The sequence below is a fragment of the Macrosteles quadrilineatus genome, unplaced genomic scaffold, assembly GCF_028750875.1.
Source record: "Macrosteles quadrilineatus isolate MER2022 unplaced genomic scaffold, UCM_ALF_1.0 Scaffold_9__3_contigs__length_116548681, whole genome shotgun sequence".
Taxonomy (NCBI): Eukaryota; Metazoa; Arthropoda; class Insecta; order Hemiptera; family Cicadellidae; genus Macrosteles; species Macrosteles quadrilineatus.
The window spans coordinates 26637136-26663938 of record NW_026542602.1 but is presented as its reverse complement, the minus strand read 5'-3'; the positions used below and the strand labels follow the sequence as shown (position 1 = coordinate 26663938).

Sequence of the window (26803 nt, the reverse complement as noted above, 5' to 3'; positions counted from 1 at the left end):
AGCTGATTCTCTCTTAATCCTTGAACCTCATTGATACTTTCCTGTGTTGTTAACAACACTATGCTGTTCCTGTTATGTAAGTAAAACAATGCTGTCATGAGAAACCTTTAAATCCTTAGAACTGAACTGAAACTGCCACTTAAAAACGGCTTTAGGTAACTACTATTAACGCCCAGTAGCTATGTAACAAGTTTTATAGCTCTATCTTTATCACTTTTTGAAAATTTAACTGTCCCGGGACTTTTTTCTCACCATGTATACCTCAACACACAGTCAACAGAACTCCTATGTAATATAGGCTACAAATGATCTTCTTTGAATCTCTTTGAAATTTTTCATTTAAGAACTTCATAAAAACAAGCCAAGTAACACTTGGGAGTGGTAATCATTATTCAATATACATTTTAAATATCATGTTTTTTTTATGAAAAACTGTACAAATGTCCTACAACTAAGGAATACTTCATTTCTCACTGGTACATTCAAATTACTGTTACAATAACTACATCTAAATCAGTATGTACAACATATTTACAGTTCAAAGTTGATCACAGCAAAGCACTTCAAGTCACTAACTCAAACTCTGTCATTGTTACCCTATGTTTGGTAAAGTCAATACACTTCTTTCATCGTGTACTTCTCCACTGGAGCAATCTTGTTCTTTTTGTCAAACCACGGTCTACTGAGCATTTCTTGAATCTCTACAAGACTTTTGTCACTTGTGTTGGGAACAAAGAAGTATGTGAAAGGCACAGCAAAGGCGTTTGTCAAGGCGAAACTCCAGATGCCAAAGTGGATACCGAAGGTGGACTTGACTGCGTAGTATATCTGGATGGAGAGCAAGGCACAGGCAAAGCCTATGCTGTTGGTGAGAGATGTCCCAAGGGCTTTCACATTGGGCGCAAATAACTCTCCTACTACAGCAAACGCACTGTTGGAGAAACCTGGAAAGATTTATTTCAATATGCCAAAATTAGTTATTCATATTATGGGGACAGTTTATAAAATGTATCTCTCTTTTTCTAATGTCTGACAATTTAGAGGACAAAAATTTTCTTTTTACCTAGAGTAAAGGAATACCAATTCAATGTGTGATGTTTGCAATTAGATAAGTGATCAGGAGAAAACTATCTATTGAAATGTAAAAAAACAATAACAGAAAAAAACAATAAATTTAGGTAATACTTAGCCTATACATTCTTGCGGCAATTTTTTTTTCAAAGAAAAAATAAATACATTATAGTAAATCATTCTACACTTTTTAGTTATCTGTTTTTCGTCAAAGTTTTAACGATTACACAAGCCATAGGCCTAATGCTTCTTATTAAAATGTTGCATTTTTTAGGACACAATAATTACCTAGAGAATAGAAGCTGATGTAAGCCACCAAGCTCACCAGAGGGACTAAACTGAAGTTTTTCATGTCGTGTCCGAGACTGATGAGGTAAAAGTGAGTACCAAACACTACCTGCAACCAAACATTGGAACGTCAAAACCAGTTGGGATATCAGTCTTCCCTCAATAGGAATAAGAGTCCACCCTGCCACAAAAAATACAAACCCTTTACACAATAATTATGACATTTCATTGTCACATTACTTTCCTTCATTCTAACTCAAAACCTTCTTTGTTAAAAAGGCAGCCACTGTCATTGAAAGGGATATGACCTGATGATGTATAGTGTAATTTTTTGAGTTTTTTGTACCAATGACACAAAGTCAAGGAACACATTTCCATTCAACTGTGCTTGCCTTTTCAAACAATAATCTTTGAAACCAGGCCCTTGCTGGGACCTACAGTATATATGATTATTAACTTGAAAAGTATATTAATTTACATACCAGGGATAGACAACTGCCGAGGGCAGATATGAGAAGAGGTTTCTTGTAACCAAAGTGGCGAGTGACTGTTGGACCCATTAGTCCTACAATCAACATCAATCCTCCGAACACTAGTGTGCACAACTTTGTTGGGATATCCACCTGTGAAACATTGATTATGTAAATACGGTCAACAAAATAAATGTGCTATAGGTACCGGTACTACATTTTGAGTGATAAGTGATATCAAAACAAACAACTATTTGTAATCTATTATTAAAAGAATTTGTTAGATTTTTGTGAGCAGCAAATCGACTGCGGGTTTGGATGATATATCCCGTAAAAGCCCATTGTCCTTGAAATTGCCCATTGGCTTTTAAAATTTCAGTGTTTGTGCTGAATTCTGTTGTAAATCATCTGAACTTTTGCCAGTTTAAATCAAAACTGATGGTCATGATAAAATTTTGTTAACATCCACCAGAAATTGGGGTTATTGTTACAGTTGGTGATGTTTTAGTGAATTCATAATGTTACTATTTGTATAAAAAGTAAAGAAGACAATTATTTAAGTTAGATTTTGTTTTTTGATAGTGTTTTGTGTTTTCATAGTACATGTTTCATTATAGTTGGAAAAGCTAATTACAAAAGTCATGTTCAGGGTTTGCTTGAAAAAAAAAAATACAAGTCAGTGGTAAGTTAATGATTATTAAGTAAACAACAGATAATTTTCAACTTAACTCAGAGCAGTAGAAAATCGTAAATAATATAAAATATATCTCGGATTTTGAAGTCATAAAGTGATGCCGGCTGCTAGTTATGTAGAAACGCGACTAAGTATGTATTTTATTACCAAAATATGAATAAAGGATGAAAATACAACAGTTTGAGAGGCCTTGTTTAGCTTTGTTACTGGGTAAGACCAGCTGTTTCTGTACCATCAGTTTTCAAACTATCAACAAACTGCTGACAACCTGTCAACTTTCAATTACTATCCAATTATTCAGGCTCTCTATAACCACTGAGCCACCTATTTCTGCCTACTTTGATGTTTGATGACTTTGAGACTTTAGAAGTTATTTAGAGCTACTTCTAAACAACATATAGATTTCCCAAATCATAAAAACAATTACGACAGTAAATTAGTTTATTTGTTTTTTATCAAATGGCTTACCTCAGCTAGATCAAATAATGATTCAGTGATTGACATGATCACAGGGACGCCAGACATCTGAAGGAAGAACAACAGTCCGCAGCTGATATACAAGGCTCGGATACTCGCTCTGTTTGAGAACAGGTCTCGAAAACCTCTCTTGCTCATCTTCATCTCTTCTACAGCTTTCTGTAAACATACATTTTCAATAGATTCAAACAAAAGAAATTGCTATTTTTATGATTATGGGTGTTTTTTAGTAGCTATTTTTATGATTATGGATGTTTTTTAGAAGGGTTATTAAATCTGTTAAATCTACTTTTCACCATACACTTTGTAGCAATGTACATTTTGTTCCTCACCTTACTTATTTTGTTATTTTTGTATTTTTGAACTTTGTCAGACATTTTCTAAAGTTTTTTTAAGAAGTAATTAAGGGTTGTATGTTTTACTGTCTTTTTGTGTGCTTCACAATTATACAATGTTATCCTACTAGACAGTAAGATAATGTCCTGTTTTTTTTTAGAGAGTCCAAAAATGATATACAGTACAATGATTACAGCAACTCATGAGTTAATATACAATGATTTACTTACCTTACACTTACTTTGCACTCATCCAATGCAAATAACAAAACAAATCTTTTATTCAAAAAGCAAAATAATTTGGTCACTATATACTAATAATTTGTTTAAAGATTAAAATTATAGTTCAACCTTATAATAGTAACATAATAACAGGCCTGTACAAAATAGTTTACATTCTGTTTCTTGGGATTTACAACTGTAACTTAGATTGGTATTGGTTACGTTGTGAAAACATTCCTCTATTCATTTTATCCATCCACGAGTTCTTGTACTAAGCTGTTCATGTTTTTTTGAGGAAGATTAGTTATACTTTTATATTCAGGGTTTGATTGGATGCTGAACATATTGGTACAGAGTTTTGGGATGTCTTTTTCTATAGAAAAATATTTCTGTGAATCAGCAAACAGAATTCCTTTTCTAAAAAAGTCAATAAAACATTAAAGAGAAAAATATAGGAAAAAAGAGATAAGGTCTCATCATAGGAGTAACTAGGATGACCCTAAGAGGGGGTTACACCGGGCGTCTGGGTGGTATCCCTCAGAAAATTATTGAAAATTAGACCTGCAAACTCGTGTTTTTTAGCTATTTAGAGACATAAAAGTGATTTTTTAACTGTAAAAAAATGTTTATCGTAAAAATCACATTTTAAGGTCAAGGGGAGTTTAAGGGGGGGGGGGTTTAAACCCCTAAAACCCCCATGGATACGCCAATGGATTTCATACCTCCCAGTAGTTGTGGTTCCCTAACCATTTTCTAAAGTGTGATGAAATCATGATAAAAAAGGAATTAAATGTTAAAAACTTGTTGAAATCAAGCATTTCTTTACACAGTCAACATCAACTCAACACTAACCTGTATCAAATTAACTTCTGCTTGAACCGTCTCCTTAGACGCCCCTCGTCTGAGCCACTGGATGGTCTGAGTGGCTCTGTCTACCTTTCCTCTGGCCAGCAGCAGGTACGGCGACTCTGGTAAGAGGAAGAATATTAAGAGTGCAACGAGCGGAGCAGCAACACTGACTATGGCCAGCCCCACGTAGCTTACTTGCGGCCCTACTGCATACATGGTGAAGTAGCCTAGGGACCGAGATGCCAGCGGTAGAGAGGCTAGGGTCCCTCGTATGTGGGGCTGAAAACATGAAAAATTGTTACAGCTCATAAAATAAAGTAATTAATTAATTTTAAAATGTTCTAAAAATGTGCATGCAAATGTGATGTGGAATAACATGTATGGGAATGGGATTCAAACAGCTTATGACATTGTATGGATTGTCAAATCTAAAGGTTGCTGGTTCAATTCCAAGCGGGTTTATTCAGAACCCAGGTGCCATTCATCATCGCGCTATGAGAATAAAAGACGATTATCAAAAGGAGCAAAACACGTGGGTTAGAAAAACCACAAAATCATTTTACATATAAAGTATATATATTACTTTGGCTATCCTCAAAGTTCACTTAAAAAAAATACCGTCAGTACGTTAGTGACTTTAAGTCAAAACTTGAATGTCAGACGTTTTACCATAGTCCAGTCTGCTGTACTAAGGCTGTATGTGAGATCACACGGAAGTGATAATTAAATTTGTATTTATGACTTCTTTAGTTGCCTCTATTTTAATGGAATTGTGTTGCTGCCATACCTGAACTTAAAACCCTTTTTGCAAAGCATAGGACTATTCTAATTTTATTTCATACAAACCTTTTATAATTATAACATTTGTTTGGTCAAGAACAAGGAATCTTTTACGCAAATATTACCAATGCTGATATTATATCATGACTGTAAGAATAAAGTTCAAGTTCATGACTGGAGGTCAATGCTGATCTCTAACAACATGATTATAGTAAATGTGCATTATCGACTACTTATCTTATTGCCTTGTTTGTACTTGAAATTATTATGCTGCTATAAAAGATGACTTGAAGGTCATACAGAAAACAAAGGAGATGAGAGGCTTAGAAAATAAACATACAGATAAACCTACCACAAAGAGGTTTATTCTTTGTATTTATTTTCTAAAGCTCGTCCATCCATGCAGTTCATCTGTGTTTATCATTTATCTTTTCATTAATAGCCCAGTCAACAAAGCTCAAAATATGTCCCTCAGGGGGAAAAAATGGTTAGTCCCGGATTTTTGCGCAGTTGTAGGGGATACCCTCCTACTGAACAACATACTAAAAGTCCTGACTGATGGGGTGTGAGCTATGGGGAGGAGGGGGGTGTAAATGCACAATTTTTCGGTTTTCTGTAAATATCTCGAAAACGGTGCCCTCCAGCAGTAAAATGTACGTATACAAAAATGAAGAGGATTAAATTTCCAACCATAATGTCCATTACATCGTGTTCCTAAAATCAACACTTAACGAGATACATTGGTCATAAGAAAAAAAAAACATTCAGAGAAACTACTATTATTTTGGTAAAGTGATTGTTTCATACTACATCAAGTTGTATAAACTGATAAAAATGTGCTAAATACTCGTCTATGCAGTACAGCTGTTGAAAAAATTGAGGAGAGGAAGTCGGGCCGGACTGGAAGCTGAGAGACCAAACAGTGGTAACCATATACTATACACTATTATTAAATCAATGAGATTATAAGTTCGTTAATTTAACAAAAAAATAAACAATAATTCAACGGCATTTTGATGGTTGTTTGTGAAATCTAAGTTGTTTACTAAAAAATGTAAACATTAACCTATCAGCTGTTCATATATTATTATTATTATACAGTACAAGAGGGATCCCAAAAGACAGGTGTATTAACATTTTATGCAAGTTTATTTTAGTTTTAATATTACAGTATGTTATTATGGTTACCACTGTTTGGTCTCTCAGCTTCCAGTCCGGGCCGACTTCCTCTCCCCTCAATTTTTTTAACAGCTGTACTGCATAGACGAGTATTTAGCACATTTTTATCAGTTTATATAACTTGATGTAGTATAAAACAATCACTTTACCACAATAATACTAGTTACTCTGAATATTTTTTTTTTCTAAGTGTTGATTTTAGGAACACGATGTTATGGACATTATGGTTGCAAATTTAATGCTCATCATTTTTGTATAAGTACACTTTACCGCTGGAGGGCACCGTTTTCGAGATATTTACAGAAAACCGAAAAATTGTGCATTTACACCCCTCTCCCCCCCATAGCTCACCTCACACCCAATCAGTCAGGACTTTTAGTATGTTGTTCAGGAGGGTATCCCCTACAACTGTGCAAAAATCCGGAACTACACCATTTTTTCCCACTCATTCAGCTTCGTTGACTGGACTATAAGACGGTGGCGTGTGTCTTGTAAGTCAATTATAGATAAAGGGACAAGATGTGTTGGGCAGCTTTGTTACCGACTAATACTAGAAATTTTTTTAGTCAGGATCGTTTATTGAAAGCCCAATGATCATTGACAGTTGGGTGTATTGGGTTTTGCAACTTAATATTACAGGCTTAATATTGACTTACTGAAAATCTATTATGACAATTCCAATCATCTTATACCTATTCAAATGTCCCTGACCATTGGGCTTAAAATAAAATGATCCTGGCTAACAAAATAGCTGATCCTAGTCAGTAACAAATAAGCTACACGGATCCTCACACTTCGTTCTACATTCATCCTTCACTCATATTTGGTTTAAATAGCACATAGGTTGGGCCACCATCTTAATTGGTAATATTTCGTAATGCTGTTAATTGTATTTGTGAAATAAAGGCATTAATTAGATATTGTGTTATAAAACTAATAAGGAAATACTATATTTCACTACTATTTCCTATTTCACTTATTTAACTAGGAAGGAAATACTATATTTCATTTCATATATTATAAATAAAGTTTTTCTGATCTGAGAGACCTGTCTTATGTTGTTTTTATAGACCTGCACTAATAAGTCTCATAATTATTTCTCTTGTTAAATTTGCTGTTTAACCTCATTCACTTTAATCACATATAACTTTCCAAAGATAATGCTAGGCATTTAAAACTAATCAAAGTTTAAGCTTCTGTTTGCCTAGAAATACAAATCTTATGTTTAAAAAAATGTAACGATATACCTTAGTCTAGTGGTATGTCTAGTCTTACACAGTTAGAACAAGGAAACTAATTGCTGTAGTTACAACAATTAAGCCATGCAGACGGCCCATTTGTTAATTATAAAGTAGTTAGATAAGAGAACAGTGTGAGACTTTTGTAATGGGATGAAAAACAAGTTTTAGTTGTTATAATTAACTCACCATTTCAAGCTATCAAACAACATTTGCATTATCGTTATACAGAAATTAATGTCTTTAAGAATGATTGATCCATTTTCATAAATGACATGTGTAAAACACTATTTACCCAAACATATTCTTTTCCAAACAATTTGTATTGGACAGTCAGTATCATCTTTGAACTCTCTTTATGGAATAGAGTTGTCTGTTTATTTATTATCTGTGTATCAGTGGAGTGTGAATGTCTTGCTCAACTGAAGCAAAAACAACTTAAAACTGATTAGTCTGAAAATCTAAACAAATTATATTACAAACCTTGGCAAAATATAGATCTTTAGGTCCTTTGAATCTCCTTGAATGTCACCCTGAGGATTTTCAAGTTTTCAAGGAGCTGCTTTTGGAATTTTAATACTAGTTGGTTAATAGCAACATAAAGAAAATCCACAATACTTATTCATTTTAATTTGCCACACAAATCAACTGGGAATAGAGAATTTTATAAAAATAATAAAATTGTACACTTAAGTTTGGTTAAATCAATTATGGGTGTCACATACTTATTTCCTACACTATCTACGATGTGTTATTTATTCCTTTCCCTTATGCATCCTCAAGCCACTGCAAAGAGTAAGATAACAAGTTTCTTAAATTAATGATTAATTTCCAAACATGCAATAATTTTATACTCACATCTGATAGTTCAGCAATATAAACAGGCAAAGCAGACACGCTCATGCCAAAGGAGAAGCCTCCAATCACTCTGGCACAGTAGAGAACCTGAAATGTCGAAAGAGATTTTCTTTATAATCATCCAAAACAATGTTATATGTCATACTTTTTCTGACTTGATGTGATAGCGTTTAACTTACTCACACATATGGTAATATTATAGTTGTAGGAAACAAAATATTGAAAGTGTGTGATGATGGCAGAAAATATATTGTAATTTTGCTTGAAGAGTTTACAGTATTATCAGTATTTAGGGAACTAGTTTGTTGTATATTAAATATATTTTTGAAATACCCTCAAAACTGGCTTTAGGCCCGCCGCACATTGGAGCGAGGCGAGGTGCAGGCTAGGTGCAGGCGAGGCGCAGCTGATTCTGTAATAAACATATTTAAATGGAGCACCGCACATTGAGCAGAGGCTGCGCGCAGCCTCCGGGCAGCACAGCTGCAGCCTCTGTCAGGCCTCTGCGGCGTTGTAGTTGGAATACAGTTTTCCTGCACCTCGCTCTCGCCTGCGTTGGTTTTCTAGTGTTTTGTGAGTGAAAGATATAGTAATGTAGCATTTAATTCAGATGGCTATATGTTGCTGAGCATTGCATTCCTTTTCATTGATGTCACTTTCAATCAACTTAATGGATATCGTCAAACTGTTGTTTGTTCACACGTAAATATTCTCTAAAATACCGGTCTGGTAGTTCAGTAGTTAAAAAATACTCTCCATGGCTTAATCTTTTTTTCGTGTACGGTAATCACATTTTCAAAACAGCTTTTACATTTTTTGGATAGCGAATAGAGCAAAAAAATTTTATACCCACAATCAGAATCAACAAAGGTCCAAAAAATCGTCCTCCTACTCGCAACGGAAGGACCAAAGCTAGGAAACCTCTGTCCCGCCTCGCTTCAATGTGCGATGACACGAAAAAGTCTTCGCTCCCGCCAGCACCTCGCCTCGCTCCAATGTGCGGCGGGCCTTAAGATATGATTCAATACAATACAAAGTTCTTCTAAATTTCTATACACCTATTCAATAAATAGATTGTTCAAGGCCAACTTTATCTATAAGAATCATATAACCATTCACTAAAAACTTTATAAAATCGGTTGAGGGTTGATGTCTTTGCTCTCACCTGAGCGCTAGAGGCCACAGCCAGCAGAGCACAGCTGATGAGTAGGAACAGTATGATGAGGAAGGTGGTAGGCTTGCGACCCAGGGAGTCTAGAAGACATCCGCTGATGAGAGGTCCGAGGACTTGACCAATGGCAAAGCATGACACAAGCCAAGCCTCGTCAAGCCCCGCAGCGGCTCCCGAGAGGCGACTCCCTGCTTCTCGCAGGCGGGGAATAGCGGGGGAAGTCCACACATTGCTCTCGCCCACACCGAAGTACACGATGTTGACTGAGGACAGATTGGTTGAGTGTTTTGAACAATTTCAAGAACTACTAGGTGTTCCACAAAAGATTAGTAGAATTTCATACATTAGCCACTGTAACGTTTTAACGTACAATATTCTACCTGTGTTTGTTGAATCGGCCATTAGTTTTACTCATAACTGGAGCAGAGATTTTTCATCTAACACTCATTATAACATATTCCACATCATAAAAGATACAACCAGTCAACTATGTATAGCAAAATTAAGTGTCTTATGGATCATAAAATTATGTAACACGAGCTGTTGGCCCGTCCTACGTACGGGAATCGAGTAGTCAATTAAAACGGAATAGTTCAGAACATCTAGTTTACACGCACAGTGACAAATTCTGGCAGTTGTAATGGGGGCCAACTGCCCACAAAACAACCTAATTAACAATTAATTGTTATTTTTTAGTTGTTGACCTTATTAATAAATGTCACGTGACTACCTATTTCTTCCATCCGATTATAGACCTAAAATATAGCGATATGCATTTTAAATTTGATAATTTTACCATAAAATAGCAGTTGCGTCGATTTGAAAAGACTTGAAGTGAGATTGGAGACCGATTCACACACACAGGTATTGAGTAGAGTTGCTACAATTGCATATACCACTTATATATGCACTTACTTACCACACCTTTACCTCCCACATAGCACCGAATATTTATTTGATATCAAATAGCTATCAAATTTTTGACATTTGAATATCAAATTGATATTCACGAACATTCGTTTGATATCAAATAAACGTTCAATTTAGGTTCAAACGTCACTCAATTTTACATCAAATAAATATTCAAATTGAATATAAAATAAATATCAAATTTGACATTCATAAATTTATTGGTAAAATATAATAAAGAGAATATGATTGAATTTACATTCACATTTTAAATATGATGGTGATAAATATTGATATAACATTTTTGACATTCGAATATTAAATTAATATTCGCGAACATTCATTTGATATCAAATAAATGGTCAATTTAGGTTCAACCTCACTTAATTTGACATTAAATAAATATTAAATTGAATATCAAATAAATGTCTCATACATTTATTGGTAAAATATGTTTAGAAGAATTAGGTTGCATTTTTTCACATTTCAAATTTCATGGCGATTAAAAAAAATATCAGTTCAGACTTCTTTACTGTTCTTACCTTGATTTGACTTATTATTCTGAAGTTATAGGTAGTTTGTTAAAGTTCTTGGGTGACCCAAAAATGTAAATATATATATATATATTTCTTATTTGACAAAACATTAACAAAAGTATCACAAAACATATTTGTTTAAAACAAAATTGTATTCAAGGAAAACATTTTAAAGAAAAAAGTTTGTTTGTATGATAAAATAAGTTTAATTAAAAATTATTTAAACACAAATATAAAAAAGATATGTACAATTAAAAAAAAAATAATTCTGGTCTTCTTCATCTCCCAAATGGCCTTCTTGAGTTTTCTATTGTTCCTGTAAAAGAGGTTCAACAGAGTTATTTTCTAAGACAGCTATAGATAAAATATAATATGTTAGACAAGGGGTCTCCAAACCTTTTTCCTCGGTGAGCACTTTTTTGTCTAAAAACGCCACCGATTTAGCGACTAAAGTTAATTGTTCGCTACTCTATCGAATCACAACATCATCTACTATCGATGCGATTGTAGTTGTCGTTTGTCACAAGGTAAAGGCTTTTTGTGATACGGACGAAATGAGAGCATTCTATTATAAAATTAAAATGTCGTAACCTAACCAAATTAACCAAACTTGCTGATTGTGAAAAAATTGAATTAAGGTTTACTACCGACAAAATGAGAGCATTCTATTATAAAATTAAACTGTCATAAGCTAACCTAACTTGCTGATAATATAAAAAATATACAAGATAAAAATTGAATGAAGATTAGATTTAACAAGGTTAGGTTTGCAGCCATGGAGAATGTAAAAAGTTTTTTTGAGCATACGTCAATAGTATAGGATAAAGTAAATAAGTTTGCCAAATTTTATCAAAATCTATCCAAACAAATAAACTACATAGTTTCCTTTTTTAATACATAGAGGATACGCGTCCGGTAACCGGACGTGGATAAGGCGTACGGCAATGACGTCATGGGGTTGCGGGAGCCTGGAACGCCTTTACCACAACAATACAATGACCAGCCATCGGTGTTCGTGGTGTAGTGGATAAGGTGCTCGGCTGATATGCAAGAGGTCCAGGGTTCGAATCCCATTGATGACTTTAACTTTTTGTCGAAGAGTTTGCATTGAATACCATTTATTCTTAACTGTACATCTTTTATTAGAATTTTTGGCATTTATAATTTTTTTTATAGAGAAAGAATTTCACCTTAATTCGATTTTTTCACTATCAGCAAGTTTGGTTGGTTAGGTTAGGTTATGACAGTAATTGCCGGACGTCTAATCCACGTCCGGTTACCGGACGCGTATCCTCTGCCTTTTTAATAATCTAAAATATAGTTCTGTTCATAAAATAAAATTATAAATGCCTCTAATTCTAACGAAAGATGTGCAATTAAGAAGTAATCACATTCTAAGCTAAATCTTTGACAAAAAGTTCAATGATTTTTTAGTGAGAATAGGCTATAAAATTTGACACTTAAAATGTCAGCTAGTTTAAGATTTCAATTTGTAGTTCTGCCAATTAGAATCAATTAAAAATATATATATTTAAATTAATCTGCCGCTACTTTACTACTACTAATATTCCCCTAGGCCTATTGAGAAAAAATTAGCAAGTGAGAGACATTTACTATGTTCCTATTTAAATACGTTAACCTGCCAACTTGGAGACAGGGTATTGTACACAAATTTTGTTGAATGGGGAAGAGACAGTTAATTGCTCTTAATTATGGTATGAGCCGCGAGGTAAATAAATATCCCATGGCTGAGCCTGCATTCATTGACAAAGTTCTCTTTTTACACCTCAAGGAAATCACGTTCAACAATGAAGGGTGTTGCTAGGATTGCAAAAGACAATCACGGCACCGTCGAGACTGCAGTATAATATGCTCGTGAGTCTTGGCGAGATCACGGGAGATGATCACGATATAGCTGAGACCACCTGACCACACGTGTTTACGCAATCGTGGGAGAATATAATTGGTGTTTGCTATAAAAAATAATAATTTTCAAAAACGTATGCTGGCTTTCTGCTGGCTGGAATAAAACTGCACGAGGGCCGGATGTAGCCCACAGGCTGTAGGTTGGAGACCCCTTCGTTAGGCATTTTTAAGACCTATTTTTTTACTATACCTGTACTTTATAATTAAATTTCTCGATAAGGCATTGAGTTCTTGACAATAAAGAAAAAAGAGATGGATAAAACCGCAGATTAAGTTTTGCTCATTTGCATAGCCTGTCACTGAAAATTCACAATTTGAAAAGAAAACATCACAGTAGTTAGATGTCGGCCTAATCTGTTAATTATAATAAAATTTAAGTTCTATATTAGGTAATTAGATAAGCAATCTTTTCTTTAACCTAAATTATAAATAACACAATAAATTTACCTTGCATCAATCCTAAACTTTGCTGGGCGAAGCCAATTCTTGATTATAGTAGCAACAACATATATTTCCATTACACCACGATCCTAGTGTTCTTGCGTACCGGTACTGCGTCTGTATAATAAGAGATTAGTATTAGCACTAGAATTTGTATATATTTTAATTTTCCTGATCAACACCCAGGATAGCCTACAACTAGGTACACATATTAAATTGTTACAGTACCTAGTGAAATCTATTTTATATTTTGATGGCATTTGCTTCTTTTGAGTAGCCTTGTTAAAGCTAAATCTAAATCTGAAAATTGAAAATTTTGACCTAGGTAGTGGTAAAAGTAATCCTCAGTCACTTGAACGGACAAATATTGGGGTGAGCACTGACTGAAATGAGTGCAACGGTCGGATGTAGTTTGGTGTGTGTATAGGCCTATGTGTGCATTTAAAAAAATTCAACTAATACAGTTTTCTTTTACACAAGTTAGCACTGCCGGAATATTTATATAGTGTAAATCAAAGACTTCCTATATAAGTGGGTCACAAAAAAGAGAAACTCTCTTAACTGTGTGAAGAACCTTAGGCTACGTTATTACCCATTAGGTACCTATCATGAATTAGGTTGTGTTTTGGTGGTAGAGCCTAACTTATCTACAGTTCCTAAGAGAACCTGCGATATATTATCGGACGGTATATATATCTGATTTGATATTAATATTGCAAAACCAATTCACCTAATCTGCAAATCATAACTCAATTTGATGTTTACATAGTGAAAAAACATAGGGAACGATGTATTGAATCGGATAATTATTGATATATAATGTTATTCATCCGATAATATATCGCAGGTTCTCTGCGGAACTGTACCCGTTATGGCAAAAAAGACATACACAGTCATGACGAATCAAACAGAAAAATTGAAATAAAAACACCTAAGATTGAAACTTTATTTTAACTTTGAGAAAACCTAATTGAAATATATGTATGTCTACCTATTATTAATGTCTGATTGTAAATAAAAAAAAAAACTTACACAAGATAGCTGGCTTCAGATGCAGATTGCAAAAGAAAAATTTATTCCTCCTTCCCAGCCTACAGGCTGCTAGACAGCCACTTTGTCACTCGGGAGAATTGGTACCGTAGGCAAATTATTCACTGCTACCAAATAATAACTTCCACCAAAGCTGCAGAGTTATCAACTGAAACAATGGAGAGAAAACTACTTTGAGTTAAATTCATGCATACCTTTCTCTGGCCTAAATATGGATCAAGATTAGTTAGGCCTAATCATTGGTTGGTAAAGGAAGCAGACAACAACTAAAATACAAAAGACTAAGGACAATACAGGGGTAGACTTTCGTATCTGTTGTCAAAAACAACCGAATGAAAATATCGATCGTTATAGCCTATGTTCATTCGGTTGTTTTTGACAACAGATACGGAAGTATACCCAAATTCAGTTTAAAAGGAAAATGGATTTCAAATAGGCTAGGCTATTTCTTTTATAATACCGGTAAATTGTAACCTGGTTGAGGTAGAATATGTTAGGCCTAGGCTAGCCTAAATTAAGTTAACTTATTCTTGATGATGAATTTACATAAACTTAAGTTAGTGACTGACGTAAAATATAACCCACATAACTTAGTAATATTTCAAAATTAGCCTAACAAGGTATTACAACACAGTATGGTATTCCATTTGCCTTGTAAACCAGTAAGTTAGTCCTACTTACTAGCCTATATATTGAACACTATTTTCATCCGGAAGTTGCCCTTTGAAGCTAAATAAACTACTGGTTCAGTAAGAACTAAGCAAGCCGCCTAACTTAGTAGCTTACGCCTAGGCCTAATTAGTATGCAGAAAAATACTTCCTCTAAAACAGATTGCCTATTTTGAGGTTTCAGATTTATCTATTTATACTTAAGTTAAGGCATTAGGAATGATAAGTTGGCCAATTTAATTTGTACAGTAGCTTAACTTAGGTCTAGGTAAGGGGCCAAGGCCTAAAATACGTCTAGGCCTATGTTACTAGGTATAGTGACTTATACTTACATACTCCAAGGATCAAAACGTGAAAAGATGTTCGGTGTAGGTTATGCCAATACCCAGTCACAAAAATAACAACTCTAAACTAACAGTGACACACACTAAACAAAATATCAGCACACTTAAGTTAACTGATTTGAGGTTATGTCTTGTTCTTGAATCTTGATACTCTTGTTGCTTCCATAGTTTATTTTCACTACTTACTACTTACTTGTGTAGCCTACTCAACAAGTTAGTTGTCATAGGTACATTTTACATAAATCGTGTACTTTCCCTCAAAATGGGCAATTTGTTGGTTAATAAATAAATAAATCCACACCGTGAGTAAACTGGCCACCACTGGTCGCGCGACGGATTTTGTAATTTGTTTTGTATTGTAATGTTCTGTTTTGTTTGCTGAGTTAGGTTAGAATTAAGTTGGTCTTTTGTCTTCAGTCTTCCTCTCTTCCTTTCATACGAATGGGCCAAGTCAAGCTCAAACTAGATACTTAACATATTTTTAGAGTTATATTACACTTAAAAAAATTTAAATTTACGTTTGGTTTAATTTACTAGTAAAAATAAAATGATAACTCCAATCGTTAAGAGTTTGACTTTTTTATTAATAAACAAAACTTTTAAAAAAGCTGTGTTTCCTATTCACTCTTCTTGAAATGTGTAGTAAGCCTAGATTCAGAAAAATATCAGATGTTCCAACAACTCCCCCCCCCCCCGCGAAAAGTCAAAATCCATCATCAATTAATTAAAAATTACAGTGTTCAGTGTTCCTTCCTATTATTAATTATTTTGAGATAATTGACCTCCGACCTCCATGCTGGGGACTAATTCTTTACTCTAAAAAATTTAAAAAGTTAAATCTAAAATTTTTTTAAACTAGTATATTTGGAAATTTTCAAAGAGAAAATCAAATTTTTAACATTAAGAATATTTAGATAATATTCTAAATTTGATGTTATTTGACTTTGATATTTTGAAGATACAATAAATATTCAAAGTTTGACATTGTTTGACTTTGACATTTTGAACATTAAATGAATATCAAATAAATATCAAATTTTTGATTTGACATAGTTTGATATATTGAACGTTTATTTGATATCAAATAAATATTCTGTGCTATGTGGGCTCCGTGACCACAGACTGACTGGGTGGCCAGAATCCTCATGAAATGAGGATTCTGGCCACCCATTCTTTTCCATCCCCTGCCTCTTCTAATTTAGATCCCGGTCTGAGGATGTATTTCATAGCTTGTTCTTTCCACTTAATTCTTGGTCTTCCAAAGTGGTCTTTTATCTTGTGGTACTATGGAATATACTTTTAAAAGTTGATTTATCTTCTATCCACCACGCATAGCCTGCCCATCCAAGCCTTTTACTTCTGGAAAGCACCCCCTATATCTGGGTGTTTACACATTTCTCTTAGCTCTCTGTTTGTTTTTATCTCGACCTCTGTTATCTTGAACTGGTCTGTATATTTTGTCTGCACTTTTCAATACTACGGGGAGAGTTATGGTATGGTATGAGTCGACTTTGGTTTCTACTGCACCTTGCAGCTCATTGGACAGTTTTATAGAGACCTAGGCCCTACTACACCAATTAACGCTTTCATTACTAACCAAAATTATAGTATGACTCACATACATTCGGACATACAGAAAAAGAAGAATCAACACGTAACCCTCTTATATCTTAAACGATTAAGCAATAAATTTCTGAAAAAAAGATTTCCCAAATATGAGATGCAATTTCCATGGCAGAAACTAAATAACTAACTTACAGAGTTTGCATTTACGACAAAACTTAATTAAACTGTTTGAGATGTGTAGATCAAAATAACACATTTCCTGATAAAGCAGATCCTTCACGGTAGAAAAAAAAAACTAAATTTTAAAGTGAAATAGTATGCAGGCCAACACCGAAGAACAATATTTTTGTATAGAAACAACTTGTAACATAAACATTTCAATGACAGTTTATAACCAGCTGTTAGTATATCCAGCACTGAAAATATTTTGAATTGCTAGCGTCGGCTGCTAGACTTTTTAAAAATTGAAACTTAATTTCTAAAAACTAAAACCTTAAATTAAAATTATGGCTTCGACATTCCCTAGTTCTCAAGATTATCTTTCTTTCAACACAAAAATCATGAAAATCGGTCAAGTGGTTGATTCAGAATCGTGAAATAAAAAACCCTGTTTCGTTTTAATATTATAGATTTGTTTATAAATCCTAAGTACTGTACCCTGTTTTTAGTCATTTTTGGAACAGTAAACCACTTTTAAAGTGCACCAAGATATAAAAGGAAATTTAAGTAACAATGGAAAACAGTAGGATTATCAGTAGGACAATATTTCAAATAGAATAGTTTTTTTGTAAAACATGTTACACAAATTTCCTAGCAAAAATGAGCTGATTAATTAATTTTGAACTCATCTAGCCCATGAAGCCTAATGGTAAATTCGATCATGAAATCATATGTGTAAAAAAAGTGTTACAATATTGTGGGAAACACGTGAGGAAAAAACCAATAGAATTCCAAGATCCCCTGAAACTGGTTGCAGGACTCGTAATTGACCAACCAGTTTGTGGTCAAGACCAAGGTCACAGGAGGATCCCTGACCCTAACTTTGAAACTAGGCTTATATAATGTTAATTGGCTGTGCAATCAAGGTCATAGTTTATTCATATTTTAATTACACAATTACTTATTCTTGGTGCAGTTAAATGAATGAGTTTATTTATTTGAAATACCTATAATACGATATTTATAAATAATTTCTGAATTTTATAATTCAAATTACCAGGTACTAAATTAAAAATATACTGTGGGAAAATCTTAGAGTAAGCTGCACCAATTATCAATTATTTTATACAGGGACGCCACCTATGTGCTTTACTAAACCCAAAATATAAGTGAAGGATGAGTGTAGAATGGTGTGAGATGATATGTGTTGCAAGGGAGTATGTTTTATCTATGGTGTTGCTTTGTGATTGACTAAGATCAGCTGTTTCGCTGTTTCATCAGTCAGGATCATTTAATTTATTTAGCCCAATCAGCAGAAGCAGCTGGGGTTGTTTATTAATCTAATCACAGACCAAGTTAAATGTCATTGCTTAATTTGCTCTCAACGAGTGGAAAGATGGGAACCAAATGAATAACAAATTATTTTAAAAGAGTCCAATCTCACGTAATAGACTTAATGAAAATCATTAAAAAATATATTTTTAGACCTTCCATAATTTATTAGAACATAAATATGATACCTATTCTAAAGCTGGTTTTGTATAAAATATTTTAGTGTATTTTAATTTTTCCATAAAAGGGAAAATGAGAGAAAGTACAATTTTTAATAGCCTACTGCGGAATGTAAAATTGTAAATGGAGAATCTCGATTTTGTATGTGATCTAATATTCGAATATTTATATAATCATAACTCTTGCTGCAGAGTGCACAGTACGCGCCCAGAATAAAATTCAAACAGAAATTAGAAACATTTAAATGTAGAAACTATACAAAGAACAAAGATACCTCAATGTATATACTCACTTATTAAGGCGCTCAAGTAAAGATTTCTATAACTGATAGACTGTTCAGCTGCCATCCTTTATAATGTGTCACCTCCTAAAAAATGCATTGCGTAAGATTAATGACGATAAGTAAACCATCGAGTTGATGTTCTTTTACATAATAATTGGCTTGTTTCCAGATTTCTAGAATGCAAGTGACATAGTACCTTAGCTAGGATGTTCAAAAGCAAGTTTTTGTCAGCAAAATTAATTGCACTGAACTTCAAAATGTCACCAAGGAAAATTCCTTTCAGTTTTCCCTGGGAATCTAAGTATTACAATTAATTAATTTTTGCTTCAGTGTGATTACACAACCAAAGCGCCAATTAATGATGCATAGACGTCCAATGCACCAAAATACTTCAAACTACTTTTATTCCATGCAGTATGCAAATATACTATAGTTATACGTTCTACCTTTTACAATTTACAGTTTAGTTTTTACAAACAGATTTTTACAATTGACAGTTTAGTTTTACAAACATATTTTTACAAATTGACAGTTTAGTTTTACAAACATATTTCTACTACAAATACAGTTGATATGACTTTTCAAGTAAAATTGTTGTATACGGTAAATATATCTAAAACCTAACAGTGGATAGAAAAAGCGTTGACTAGAAACAAAAAATTACTAAAGGCAGAAAAATACCTAGTGTGTTTGCAACATATTGTTTATACCGTATACTCATGATATTGTTGCAATCGAATGAAATGCAGTCTATTGTCTTTGGTCAATGGTAGTATCATTAAAGTCAATGGTAGTTGCAGCAAGGGAATCATGTGTCTCTTAAAGGTACTTAAAACTATTATTTTTGTATCTTTTCCTTCTCTAACACATCCTATGTGAAGTTGTCATAACCCGTGAATTAAATAAACTTCCTCACAGATTTGCCATCCTTATGAATCAGCCTGAAAGTTTTGCGGTATGGTATATTAAACTTGTAGTATTGAGTAGCTTGAGTTTGTTGATATTTTCTATTTATTTATTTTGATTTTAATGGTTTTTGAATAGTTACGACTAAATAAAATAGAACTTATTTAAAGTATTGCTTATCTTCATATGTCTATTGTAAAGTACTGCTTCGATGCCTTTTGCATTTTATGCTTAATGGAAAATCAAGCATTTCATTTAATTTTTCAGGTTTTGTAACCAACGAGTAAAGGGCAAATTCACATTGCAAAATGTACAGCGTACCCTTAAACTGTTGGGGGAGAAACATTGGTTGACAAGCGCTTTCAAGGGTAAGCGTTCATGAAACAAATATAAAAACAAACTCTAAAAGTCAAAACTTTTTACAAGAGCATGGGAATTCTACTTGCAGTAACCAAAAACAACGTACATTAACATCTGTACATAAAACTTCAATTTAAGATATTTAGCGAATTTCACCACGAACACAAATTGTATAGAAAATAGGTTGGAAAGACAATCATTCAAATACAACAACTTATGTACCAGACTACTGTGAGTTTAGATAATTGTAATTCCCCTGCCATTGAACCGATCTCGGGTATCCCTGAAGTCAGAAATGTTAACAGCAGCAGCCGTAGGTGCTAATTACAATTCAATGGACACCTTTACACCTCAGAGTACCACGTAATTCTATCCCGATACATTAGTTTATCTCCTTGTTTGATTTAAGAGTATACTATAAAGAGTGTAATTAATATAATTTTTGTGAAAGTTGCTAAAGGAAAAGTAGACCAAGTTGGGACTGGAATTCTTGCCAAGTTCCCCACAAAACCAGTTGTTGAACTGGGACTTTGAGACAATCGGTCATGTTTGCTAATCTGTCAAACAAGATCGCGATTTATATAGTAGTAGATTGTTCCTTTTTAGAATATGATTACGTAGTTAAAAAACTTCTCCGATTTTTATTTGCCTTCAGTTTATACAGTTTATTGTAACCATTGTAACATTATCATAATAATCAGCAATGAGAGTTCATTATATGTGTTTTATGTTACAGTTGTATTACGAGAAAAACTGCCACTCTGAGTTATTTGGCTGTCTTTGAAATTTCGCCTGAAATAGGCCTAAGTTTAAAATTGAAAAGGCAAAACAATTAAAAAAATACTTTTGTTTGATTCTCGTATAAATCCTCCGTAATAATAATATAAAATCTGAAACATACATCGTAGGCTGTTCACGTGTAATTATTTTTGGGATTTAAGATTATGGTTACGTTTTCCCTTCCCATCGAGATTCTTTCCGATTTTATTTAAAAAACAAATTTTAGGAAAATAATGTTTTATTCCATCATAAACACAGTATTGTACCAGTATTTTAACCCAATGTCGTACAGTAAATGTATTCATTAATGTTATTAGCCTGAATCATTTTTTAGAAAACATATTTATGATGAACACTGACTTTCTACAATTGACATAATATTGATTTGAATACCTATAATTTGTTGAAGGAAATTCCATGATACAAAAAAAAAACATTAGTACGCACTTTCCAGGGATGTATTCCCAATCAATGACCGGGTAATGTGAAATCACATTTTATGAGATCGAAAACGGATGTTGATATCCCATCCACCCTCCAAAATATGAAATCACGTTTCTAATATTTGGGGAAGGAAACTATAGGAACATGTTATATACATTTAACTTTTTTAGTACCGTACACCAAAGCTTAACATTGTCAAACATACCATGGTATAACTTGGTATAATTACGAAATTAACCTAAAATAAACCTTAAGCAAACGACTTCCACCTTTTACAGTTACGTCAAACACCACGAAAGCTGTAAAACTCATTAGGAGATGAACTGCAAAGTTGACAGAGATATGGCACGTAAACAAAACCTTAGCCTTTCGTTGTGCAACCAAGGAAGGTGGATCACTTTTAAACCTAGACGTCACGTTTTAACAAGCGGTTTTGAGGAAATCCTCTTCAAAATAGGGGTTTAAGCTGCATTTCCGCTATGAGATTGAGAAAACTCAATAGTGTTTGAAAATACGTTGAGAGTTAGTCATATAATGATTGAAAAATAGTTACTGTAACAGGAAAGTTTCTGCACGCAATGGTTTATTATTATTATTATTATTTGTTGTCATGAGAGCCGAAGCCCCCTGACTGCTTACCCGGTACCTATCCTTCAGGACATACCCGGGCCCCATGATGTAGGCCGAAGCTTACGCATCAACCTTTAGCACATCATGGGCGGATGACTTAAGGTCATCAGGCTCGCCGGCTGCCGAAGCAGACCCTTCGGAAAGAGGGTTGCCCCTCAATCCTAACCAGGGATTCCGGCTGCTTGTTTAAGCGTCACTCCACCTGGGTTCCACTAGGTCGGAACCTAGAGGTCCATAGTAGAGCGCCCCGACGCATTTAGTGCAAGCAACACTCGGGACCTATCTCATCCCTGACAGGCAGAACCCGCCATCAATAGCCAGGAGGAAGGGGACCATCAGCACGCTGACGGGGGGAACCCCAACCTCCCATTTACACCGCTGCCCGATCGAGGCCTTACCCATTGCTGGGAAACCAGAGATAACCAGAGCGATAGATCCCCAGATACCCCTGGCGGGCTCGGACCCAGCACCCGATCTACTTCGTTTGCCCGTCAGACCCAACATCACTGCCAGGCCATCAGGGTTTCCCAAAAGGAGGCAGGTATAGAAGTGGGACCCACCCGGATGAACCTATCCACCAGAGGTGGCGACACCCTTGACTCAATTGAGGTTCCGGGAAGAACCCCCCACACTCAAGATAACCATACCGTCCGTGCTCAGAGACAGGGATAGGTTTGCATAAGTACCTACAAACCGTTGCCCTCACACTGCGGAAAGTTACGTTGCCCTTGAGTGTCCCCGTGAGCTGCGGGTACTTGCCCGTTTTCACCTCCAGGAAAGGTTACTTCCAAAGTCGAGGATTTGCCCACTGAATGCTGGTCGCACACAACAAGCAGGCCGAAGCCCAAAGAACCACAGACACAGGTAGGTTAGAGATTATGATGTACTTCCATCTCTCCTAGAGCTAAACACCCCTCCATCCTGGATAAAGGAATGTCACTGGGACCCGATGCCCAGTCGACCATGTCTGTGGCCAACTTGAAAATGCCGATACCAACACGGAGCATTTACCTCCCCTCTGGGGGCTAGGTATTTCACCTCCCAGGACGAGGCTACTTCCAAAGTCGAGGATATGCCTCACAAAATGTCAGTCGAACACAACAGGTAGGACTCAGTCACAACCACAGTTACAGGTAGATGAGGAGAGGCGGAATTAACGGCGTCACTGAGAGCTAAACACCCCCCCCACCCTGAATGGAGGGAATGTCACTGGAGGCTCCCCCTAAGGGGCTGGCGCTTACCAGTCGTCCATAACTGTGGTCTACCTGAAGTGCCGGGTCTGACACCGGGCAGTTACCTCCCCTCTGGGAGTATTAACAATTCAACAACAGTTGAAACAACATTATTAGCGTATTAACAACAGTGTTCTTTAAATGGTTTGCGAAATCATTACCTGTAGAAGAATCATCACGCTTGCAGTCATATAGCATAAGTCTGTCATTTATCGAGCACGTAAATAAATACGGCCAGAAAATATACGATAACATTTTTTAATTCTAGAAATGATAATACAATTTAAACAAAAAATGTATCCTAAGTTGGGAAAAATAACATTCCCTAGTTGGCATTCAAACGAACCACAGCACTATCAGGCTGATCATTACTAACGGCAGAATAATGTTTACTCACAGTATCCTAAGTTTAATGCTTAATACGAAGAAAAGGAACCAGTTACAGTTACTTCTAGTTTAAACTATAATTTCGAGCAATGTCCACAAACGAGAAATGAACGTGGTCTAAAATTTGACTCCATCTTTGCTTCGGACCAATTATACAATCGAGCTTTATTTCGGCATGTTATTACAATACTACCAGTGTTGGTTTAAGGGTTAACTTCACATCAAGGCCAAGAGTTCGAGGCCCGCATAATGAACAAACTTCGATTGTTCTGAATGAATTGGTTGTAGTAATTTTGACAAACTATCTCATTCGTACATTCTTTTATGTGTTTATGCTCTACATTAGACCAAAAATATATTGTAAGTTACTGCCTATCGAGTCATAATATCTAGCCAAATAAAATTCAGTGTGTTTGCTTAACAGTACAGTGCAGTGTCCTTTAAGATTTAATAAAAAACTAACAGCACCCGATGCAATTGACATCCCAAATTCCCAATGAAGAATAAGCACATAAACTTCTTCTTCAAGATCAAACGAACAATGCAATATCAGATCAAGAACAATATGTAATCAGATTTTGTTATGCACCAGCCGATTAAGTTTAGTTTGTTAGGTGTGAAGTTCTGGAAGAAAAAGTCCTGTATGAGTTCAAAGCTGTTTTGAAAATATAATTTTTAAACCTCAATCCCAATATTCCAAGAACATACTTTTTTGGATTGAAAGAATCACTGTCATCGTTCTCACCCTTTAACGCTGAAGACACCCCCCCCCCTTATGACACCCCCCCCCCTTATGACACGTTTTAAATCAATCAATATATTATGAACATTAAATTAGATTTAGAACTATGCATTTGCTTGACTCCTTGGCTGATTTGCTTGTCGACTAACGTTTTGATTTCATTAAATTCTGCCAGCGACTTGGCAATTTCGTCGTACTGTAATGAGATGCCAGGAACGCCGCTGTTTGATTTTCTGCGAGCCATAATTATTGAAAGCAAATCACTTGCAAACGAGATTTCATGAACTGGACATTTTTATCTCGGCAACTGGATCATCATCCTAATTACCTTCGTCGTCCGCGTCAACCGGTTTGCTCCTTTCTGAAAGTGACATTATTTATTGTAATTCTGAAGATGCCACATACTTATCTGGCCAATTCTAATCCAGCTTAATCTGGCCACTGTTAAAACCCGTTCTTTAAATTCATCTCTTTATAGTTAAAAACGTAGTTTGAAGTAAATAATGCAAGTTACAAGGAAAATGCTGTCTTAAAACCTACCGATAAGCATCCATTTATAAACAAGTCGTTCAGGGGTCGGGGTTAAGATTCTCATGTGATAGAAATCATCACGTAAAACTAAACTAAGAAATCGTTGTATCATTGACTATAAACCCTAATCAGCCTCACGCACACCATCCAGTAGTACTCAGAGTGTTGTTTACAGATCTTAAAAAAAACAGCTTACTTGAAGTTTATGGAAATATTAACTCGAGACATTCGGCACAATTTTTCACTGTTAGGTAAGATAATACTAAGGCCGGCCGCACACTCATGCAGCATTTCACCTGAAGCAAGTGTTGCGAGGCAAAATGTTTCGCTGGGTACGAGCGCTCCATGTATTTCATTGGGACGCCGCACACTGATCAAGCAAACGTTGCGAGGCGCCTCGCAACGCTTAAAACATTTGAGCAGTTGCTCGACGAATGGATCCCATACAGCAGTGTGCGCTCAGCCTCATAAAAACGTTTAATAATCTTCATTGCTAAATAACTTCTTCATTAGTATTTTCACGTATTGGCACTAGTATACGATTATAAAAAATATATTTCTTCCTTAACTTTTCTATTAATCTATACTCGCGCTTTAAACATTTACAAGACGGACAATAAAGTTATAACAGCTATCGATTTCGATCGGAAACTACCTATAACGAAAACTTTCGGAAGGCGCATTTTTATTACATTCGGTCATGTAGTGTTTGTAAAATCTAATAGGCTACCTTTTGAAAAAACAACAACATATTTTTATGATAATAGAAACGATTACAATCTGCTCCTGAAAATCGTTCATATCTCTTAAGCTCAGACGGAAAGTTTAATCTTGAAGAGGGGGAAGCAACAAATTGAATACGGTAGGTGTAAACATTCCACTCATTCGTTTACTCATTTATATAATTTGACCTATGACACAACTTACACAGATCCATTACAGCTCATTAAATAAAGTCTCGTATTTTAAACTCAGCTTTATTTACACAAACCTTAAAAGCCAATGGGGTGAAGACGTGATGAGGGTATATTTTGTGTTAACCAATAAAAGTTACATCTAAAAGTCTATGAGTAGGCCTACGGTAATAGCTTTAATTTGATGCTATTTAGCCTATAGGTTTATGTATATGTGTTCAGAGTTAAGGAACCCTAATAAAACTGAGTAATTATTCAATAATATATCCAATTGATCTAAAAAGATTATCAAACTACTCTTCAAAATAATAGGCCTAAAGCTAAAACAATGAGGTCGATTGGGTAAACTTATTAATATTTTTCTTAGTTATACATAATTTTACATACCGGTACCCCTAAACACAAATAAAAAACTCTACACTAAACTATTTTGTTAAGAAAAAAAATTAAAAAAGTTGAATTAATAAAAGTGAAACAGTGCTTGAAAACCTAAGCACGAAAATAAAAATAAACTGATAAAAAAATTGTAAAGTGTAAATAAAATTTTAAAATGTTACGACTTTAATCTGAACACTAAAAAAAAAATTGAACAAACAATCTAGAAGAAGCCTTATTTGAAAAATTATGCTGTAAAACCTTAACATTCTTTTAACTACTGAAAAGGAATAATTTCAAAATTAGCAAAACAAAAATTTTTCAACAATATTAACTACAAATAGTAGAGTAAAAACTAACCTCATATATAGTAAACAAACTTCAGTGGTCCATGTGTATAACACCAAGCTACCACAACACTTGTAGACTACCGCACAGCTGAGCACCGACTCCACTACCACTGTCACTGTCCACT

General features: G+C 34.8%; 1 protein-coding gene across 2 annotated transcripts; it reads right to left on the bottom strand.

Annotated features, from left to right (window-relative positions):
* Positions 1-376: 376 nt before the first annotated feature.
* On the bottom strand, positions 377-26803 carry LOC129003065 (facilitated trehalose transporter Tret1-like). 2 transcript variants are annotated; one of them, XM_054431285.1, is made up of 10 exons: positions 15496-16013; positions 14477-14642; positions 13451-13561; positions 9627-9895; positions 8462-8548; positions 4410-4685; positions 2992-3159; positions 1842-1982; positions 1360-1468; positions 378-944 (listed from the first exon to the last, which is right to left on the bottom strand). In XM_054431285.1, exons 3-10 carry the CDS (start codon positions 13455-13457, stop codon positions 613-615), a joined length of 1389 nt encoding a protein of 462 aa, XP_054287260.1. In that variant the 5' UTR covers positions 13458-13561; positions 14477-14642; positions 15496-16013; the 3' UTR covers positions 378-612. The 2 variants fall into 2 exon arrangements, with proteins under 2 accessions (XP_054287259.1, XP_054287260.1); XM_054431284.1 differs by lacking the exons at positions 13451-13561; positions 14477-14642; positions 15496-16013 and adding exons at positions 19037-19111; positions 26689-26803 and having other exon boundaries at positions 377-944.